Raw genomic sequence first — 7859 nt, 5'->3', positions numbered from 1 at the left:
AGATCTGGCAGCAGACTAGAAGGACTGCTAGTCTCTCACAACTCTCTCTAACCGGAGTTAGTTGCACTGAGCCATTTGTAGTGCTTTTTAATTTAACTGTTCATTACTTGTATTATATATTTATCTGTATATGATTTAACAGTTCATTTCTTATTATATATATAATTATCCTTATAAATATATTTAATTATCAGCAATTTGGTGTTATCTCTCTAGAGAACCTTGTCTAACACACACCAGATTATGTAACTACCACAGCCCTCGTCTTCCCTCCTAATTTACAGGTTCTCTGAGATTGGGAGCCTCGCTGTCATTGTTCGTCTCTGTATCTCCAGCAATTAGGATGCTTTTCACTGAGTAAATGCTCATTAAATAGATTTGCTCACTGGATGGATGAAAAGATGGCATCAGTGATAACTGAACATTCATTATTTGTTGTTGATACCTAAGGATCACAGCCTTAGATTTGGCATTTGGATATCGACAATTATAGGTACAACTTTCAATAGGAAGTAGATTTTTCAAACCTTACATGAAATAGCTGGTTTTTAATTTATCTTTAAAAAAACAACTGCCACAAAAAATACCCTATTTGCTTGGGGAAATTACTGTGAGGATTATTAAGTGAGCCAATGGAGACCTAGTGTATTAGTCTAGGTACTTTAGAGAAACAAATCCACAGAAACTCATGTGAGAGAGTTTTATATAAAGGGTAAGTGCACATCAAGGAAACATCCCAACCTAGTGCTGCCCAAGCCCACAAGTCCAACATTAACCCATATGTCCAACACCAATCCACAAAGTCCTCCTCCATCTCACAAAACACACACTATGATGCCAACTGCAGGAGGAAAGCCAAGTCAGTGAGCGTGTAAGCATCTCAGCACTGGCAGGGGTCTCCACAGGGCTGCTCCAGCACCCAGGGCTGCATCAGGGTAGTTCCATGCTGCTTCTTTTTGGAGATGTCTTGCAGGAAGTGAGCCTTGCCAGCTGAAGCAGGGAACTGGCCAAGGCAACTGCACCCTGGTCCAACCCTCACAAAGCAAGAGACCTGAGAACTCGAAAGGCGAGGCTCACAGAGCCATTTATCTCTTCGCACTTCAATTAACCCCACATGTGTTTATCGGCCAGTTGGCACAATAAACTAACTCATTTGGTGTAATAAAAATGGATGCATTTGAATTATTGTGCTGGCGAAGCAAATTGAAAGTACTGTCGATTGCCAGATAAGGAGCCCTGGGGGTATATTGGTTATGTGTTGCTCTGTGGTCACATGGTCGGCAGTTCAAAACCACCAGAAGCTCTGAGGGAGGAAGTCTGGGCTTTCTATTCCAAAGGTAAACAGTAACAGTCTCAGAAACCCACAAACCCACTCTGAGTCAGCATTGACTCGGTAGCAGTGAGTTTGCTTTGGTAGTAGGGTTGCTAGAGGAGCAAACAAACCTGATGTGTGGAGGGAGTACAGCCAGGATGCTTCTTAAACGCAAGGATGGCAAGACTTTGTCTCACCTACTTTGGACACGTTATCAGGCAAAGCCAGTCCCTGGAAAAGGACATCATGCTTGAAGGGCAACAAAAAAATAGGAAGACCTCACGGAGATGGAGTGACACTGGCTGCAACAATGGGCTCAAGTAACAGTTGGGAGGGTGCTGCAGAGGACCGGTCAATACTCTGTTGTACATAGGGTTGCTGAGTTGGCGCTGACTCGATGGCCCCTAACAACAGTGGAAAGTGTAAGCTTTGTCATCGTGCCCTATCATCATAAGGGGCATTCACACAGTGATTTGGTACCCAGTTGGTGGGTCTGCAGAGAGATTGTATTGTTATTAGGTGCCATCAAATGATTGCTGACTCAGTACAACAGAACGAAATACAGGCCGATCTTGTCCCACTTTCACACTTGCTGTTACGTTTAAGCTCCCCGTTGCAGCCATGTCAGTCCATCCTACCAAACATGAGGTCCTTCTCCGGGGGCTGCTCTCTCCTGATAGGAGCGTTCTGGCTGTCCTTGATTTGTTTGTTCTTCTTGAGGCCCACCACGGTACTTTCAATGTTACTCACCAACACCATGATTAAAATGCCTTGATACTGCTTCAGTCTTCCTTATTCATCGTCCAACTTTCCCATGATTATGAGGCATACGAAAATAGCATGGCCTGGGTTAGGTGCACCTTAGTCTCCAAACTGACAGTTATGCTCTCAGCACTTTAAATGAGGTCTTGTGCAGCAAATTTGCCCAATGGTTTCTTGACTGCTTCTTTACTGAGCATTGATCATGGATGAAATCCTTGACTTCCGTCTTTTCTCTGTTTATCATGACGTTGCCTATTAGTCCAGTTGTGGAATTTTTTTCCTGTACATTGAGTGGCAATCATATGGAAGGCTGCAGTCATTGATCTTCATTAGCAAGTGCTTCCGGTCCTCCTTGCCTTCAGCAAGCAAGAATGTCATATGCATGTGGCTGGTTGTTAATAACTTTTTCTCCAATCCTGATGCCTCCTTCCTCATATAGTCCAGCTTCAGGGATTATCTGCTTAACAGATGAATGCGTATGGTGACAGAATAGAACCTTGATGCGCACCTTTCCTGTTTGTAAATTACTCAGTATCTCTTCTCATTGATAACCATAGCTTGTGACCATTAATTAGAGGGATAATTTAATAAATGTGCTGATAGTAAAGTTCCTATTGAGCGTACCCACCCAGATATGTTGGAAATGGAAGAAGGTGCCAGTCTCTGAATCAGAACAAGCCACAGCTGAGGAAGAAGAGAAGGCAAAATTCTAGAGTCTGGGTTTGTAGCCCAGAACAGGGAAGCCAGACTTTCTGGACTTCAAAGTATTTGAGAGTTACTTGGAACTGGGGAAACAGGTCATTAAGCAGGTAGTAATCCTGGGACAAGCAGAAACAATGATTTGTTGGTCAGACCAACAAGATAGTAGCATGCAGCTTACCCTACATAGTACACAAAATGCCCAGGGGGACTGGAAGCCATAATGAAAGACCAATGTCCCAGAGAGCCGAAACTTGCCAAAACTGCAAAGCTTTTCCAAGTCTTGCAAGTTTTCTACCTTTGACAATATACAGTCTTACTACTTACGACTCCTTTTAGGGGGAAATATTTGGGTTTTCCTTCTCTGGAAGGTTCTGCCTTACACAGGTTCTGATTTTCTCAAGTTTTACTACATTAGGTCTAGCACAGTGGCTGCAACAGAGCTCATGCATAGCAGTTGTGACTGGCATTTGACTCTGTTGTACATAGGGGCCTGGAGTCAGAATCAACTTGACAACACTTAACAACGACAACAGACCTGTGATAGGAGTATGCTACGCCCATAACTGCATGCGAGCAGCATAAAGGGAAGAACAAGGAAAACATTCTAGGCATGGCAAAAAAGGTTCCACGGCTACTCCGTAAGGTGCTGTCAATAAAGGTTTCAGTGGCTACGTCCTCAGAAGCAGATAGAGTATTCCTCCTTAAGGAAGGTGCATAACAGGTTTTTGGGGTACAGAGAAATTGTAAAGTTGTAGAAACGGTGGATAACAGAATGTGGCACATTTAAATTATATTCAACTGATTATAAATCTTTATGATCCATGCCACAAACATTGAGTGTAGGTACTCTCTGCAATGGAGTGTGCTAAATGACACAAGAATCAACATTCAAAGTACTTAAATCTGATGTGCAAGACAATGTTAGTGTAATTTGCTGTGGACATTTATTGTAAATGACTCTCTCTTTACCAATAATACTTTGTGGTTGGTTATCAGAAGAGGGGAAAAATAGAATATAAAGGTGAAAGAATATTAAACATTTAAAAAAGGAACTTGTATTCACCTAGTTGCTGTAAACAGGCCTACACTTTTATTATCATATTTCTGGGAATAAGTGCACACAGAAAAGGAACTGTTAATAACTCTCAGTAACAAAGCTTTTCCTGGCACAGTTTATGAGATACATTTATCATGTGGTTACATTCTCTCAGGGAAATTGAGTACTGCAAGGAGTCCAGGTGGCGCAGTAGCTACATGCTGGACTGTGATCCACAAGGTCAGCAGTTTGAAACCACCAGCTGCTCCAAGGGAGAAGGGGCTCTCTACTACGGTAAAGAGTTAGTCTCAGAAACCAACAGGGGCACTTCTACCCTGTGCTACAGGGGCGCTTTGAGTGGGCCTTGGTACAATTTAGGATTTATATGTTGTTTTGGGATTTGGTTTGGGATTTATATATTGTTTTGATCTTTCTTAAAAGGTCAAGGCAATACACAATGATGTCACAAGGCGGGGGAGGTCAGGGCACACTGTCAAGGGGGAACATGAGAATGACTGTCTATAATATATCTGTACAGTGCTTCACCAGAAACTTATTTTTTATAAAAATATCCCTGTAGCTAAAACAAAAACATTTTTCATAGGCCCAGTTTCCCCTGAATCAATATACCAACCAGACAGAAACTCAGTGCTAACTTACATCTTGAACTTTCTGATGTGCCCGCATCGTTGTTGTCATTCTTCCCTAATTACAACTTTCCACACCTTCTATTGCTACTGGAAGGTCCAGCCAAGATCCAAACTCTGCCATCCAGTCAATTACAACTCATCTGGCATGGCATAAATGAGCCCATGGAATCTTGCCTGTCAGCCTTCACAGGTTCATCTTTTCAATTCCTCTAAATTGCTTGTGATTCCTGGACTGCACTGGCCAACGATTGAGAATGGGCCTTTGTAAGCCCCTCTCATTCTTCCCCGTCTGCCCTTACCCTGCACCCACCATTCTCCATTCTTTTTTTTTTTTCCAATCATTTTATTAGGTGCTCATGCAACTCTTATCATAATCCATACATACATCAATTGTGTAAACCACATTTGTACATTCATTGCCCCCATCATTCTCAAAACATTTGCTCTCCACTTAAGCCCCTGGCATCAGCTCCTCATTTTTCCCCTCCCTCCCCACTCCCGCCTCCCTCATGAGCCCTTGATAATTTATAAATTATTATTTTGACATATCTTGCCTTGTCCAACGCCTCCTTTCACCCACTTTTCTGTTGTCCGTCCCCAAGGGAGGAGGTCACATGTAGATCCTTGTCATTGGTTCACCCTTTCCAACCCACTCTCCCTCTACCCTCCCAGTATCGCCACTCACACCACTGGTCCTGAAGGGATCATCCACCCTGGATTTCCTGTGTTTCCAGTTCCTATGTGTACATCCTCTGGTCTAGCCAGACTTACAAGGTAGAATTGGGATCATAATAGTGAGGTCGGGGTGGGGGGGCAGGGGAGGAAACATTTAGGAACTAGAGGAAAGTTGTGTGTTTCATCGTTGCTACATCACACCCTGACTGGCTTGTCCTGTGCTCCATTCTATACTAGATAGTTGCTATTCCCGATTCCCTGTAAGAAGTGCTATCTGATGACCCAATTTATAAAGTGGTTTTCCTCTATCCAAGTCTAAATTATGGTCGTTAACTCTGTAATTGAATCTATCAAATTCAAGTGTCATTATTTGCATCTGTTATTACTTAAATGCTTAATAAGCATTTGCTGGAGTAATTGTATTGGGTTTCTGCCTTAGGAGCCTTGAGGCCGTGTTCATCTTTGTGTCTTTAGCAACTGACCCTGTCTGCTCATTACTTTCTCCTGGGCTCCCGGTGCCTGGCTCATATGCCCACATGAACATCTTGCTGGCATCCCAAACTCAATGTCTAAAATTAAATACAGGTCAAGCTCCTATTCTACCCAACCCCAGCCCTCTTCTCTCTCTTTTACTCACGATCTTCTGACCTAAAAAAAAAAAAGGAAAGGCTCCCTTTCCTCTGTAATCCCCTACCTTGATGGCGGCACTGTCCTCTACATCTACGAAACATATCAAATGTAACCGTCATCTTACTCTCTTCTGCCTACCCCCACTGCGCCAAGTCATGACAAGGATACACTTGCTAGATACAGACTCAGATGAAGTGGGCTCCAGTTCTGGAGTTCTATTCTGTTGTAACAAGCATCTTGGCTTATCCAAAATGGCATACCATGTTTTGGTTGAGAGAGGCAATTTAGCAAATGGTTAAGATTTCAGACTCTGGAATGAGATTGCCTAGTTCAAATCCCAGGTCTACCAGTTCATAGCTAAGTTTTCTCCATAGAGTGAAAATCATGTGACATAATACTTGGGAAACACTAAGCGCTCTACCATGAAATGAATGGTCTTGTACGCATTATCCTCAGTGGATGTGATTATACTTTGATCTGGTTTGGGTTCACCAAACCAAACACACTTCCCCCTCTGTTGTTGTTAGGTGCTGTGGAGTTGCCTGGCCTGCGCCCTCCTCTTATGTTCGAGTCTACTGTTGCAGCCAGTGCTGATTCATCTAGTTGAGGGCCGTCCTCTTTGTCACTGCCCCTCCACCTTACCAAGCATGATGTCCTTCTCCAGGGGCTGGTGTCGCCTGATACTCTGTGAGGCAGCGTGTACTCTAGCTGTACTTCTTCCAAGACAGATCTGTTTGTTCTTTATGGCAGTTGATGGTACTTTGAGTATTCTTCATCAGCACCATAATTCAAATGCATCCATTTTTCTTCGATCTTCCTTATTCGGTGTCCAACTTTCACATGCATACGAGGCAATGGAAAAGACCATGGCTTGGGTCAGGTGCACCTTAGTCCTCAAAGTAACATCCTTGCTTTTCAACATTTTAAAAAGAGAAGCTCACGCCGGAAGATGGTGGCAGCCGTGCAGTTGACGCTGCTTGAGAAGTCCCTGGGGCTGAATAAAAGGAACAAAGACCGTGCCCAGGGTGAGCGCCAGATTCCAGGTCTGAGTTTAACTGGATTAACTGGATTAACGACGATAGCAACTCATCCAGTCAGGCAAGCCCAAAAAGAATCTTTGCTGGGGAGCCCTGCAGAAGAAGAAGCCGTTGTGCAGCAGTGGTTGGCACACAGGGTCACTCAAGGAGATGGACACTCCACTAAGACGACATGCGCATTCTGCTGAAGGGTCTGAATTCTTATCTGGAAGACAAAGGCTACCATACAGGCAATAACCTTACCTTAGCCGATATTCTGTTATACGATGGACTTCACCACTTTATAGTTGACCTGATGTTTCAAGAAAAGGAGAAATATCTTCACGTGTCTCGCTGGTTTGGCCACATTCAGCATTACCCAGGTATCAAGCAACATCTGACTAGTGTCTTCATCAAGAACTGACTGTATGCCAATTCCCATTAGAAGTTTCCCAGGCCATACAGAAGAGTTATTAAAATGTTTCAAGTGAAAAATGCATTCTGGACCCCAGGACTAACATAAATTGATAGTCATTATTTGTTGACAGGAGCTAAATTTTACATTGTACCCTTACACTAGAATATTTTAATTGTTCTTTGGTTGAAATTTTGCAATTTTTTTAAATGTAAAACCTGTTGTCAGAATCATAAATTACCTTGTCTTATAGGTGAAATTTTATTAAAAGTTGGAAATCAGTGGATGAAAAAAAAAGGTCTTTAAAAATAAAGGGGCCTTGTGCAGCAGATTTATCCAATAAAATGTGTTGTTTGATGCTCAGCAATGTGCTCTTGCTGCTTCCAAGGGCACTGATTATTGATCCAAGCAAGATGAAATCTTTGACAATTTCATCTTTTTCTCTGTTTATCACATGATCTTGCCTATTGGTCCAGTTGTAAGGATTTAGGATTTCTTTGCACTGAGTTGTAATCTGTACTGAAGGCTGCAATCCTTGATCTTCATCAGCAAGTGCTTCAAACCCTCCTCACTTTCAGCACGCAAGGCTGTGCCATCTGTGTATTGAAAAGTTGTTAATAACCCTTCCTCCATTTCTGATAGAGCATTCTTCAACTCAGAG

The 7859-nt window shown here is 42.8% G+C and overlaps 1 protein-coding gene and 1 pseudogene across 1 annotated transcript in view; one reads left to right on the top strand and one right to left on the bottom strand.

The window, feature by feature from the left end:
- The window catches only part of SGTB (small glutamine rich tetratricopeptide repeat co-chaperone beta), a 70980-nt gene extending 66481 nt beyond the window's left edge, over positions 1-4499 (bottom strand). Inside the window, exon 1 of the mRNA XM_045285235.1 lies at positions 4473-4499. Coding sequence (XP_045141170.1) covers positions 4473-4499 — 27 coding nt within the window. The remainder of the gene's footprint in view (positions 1-4472) is intronic.
- Positions 4500-6716: 2217 nt separating this feature from the next.
- Positions 6717-7236, top strand: LOC101658021 (annotated as a pseudogene).
- The last annotated feature ends 623 nt before the right edge of the window (positions 7237-7859 follow it).

Source organism: Echinops telfairi, unplaced genomic scaffold (genome assembly GCF_000313985.2).
Source record: "Echinops telfairi isolate 266 unplaced genomic scaffold, ASM31398v2 ScPeMD7_7469;HRSCAF=8507_1, whole genome shotgun sequence".
In the NCBI taxonomy this organism is placed as follows: domain Eukaryota; kingdom Metazoa; phylum Chordata; class Mammalia; order Afrosoricida; family Tenrecidae; genus Echinops; species Echinops telfairi.
Note: the sequence above shows the minus strand (reverse complement) of the source record. Positions and strands in the feature narration are given on the sequence as shown.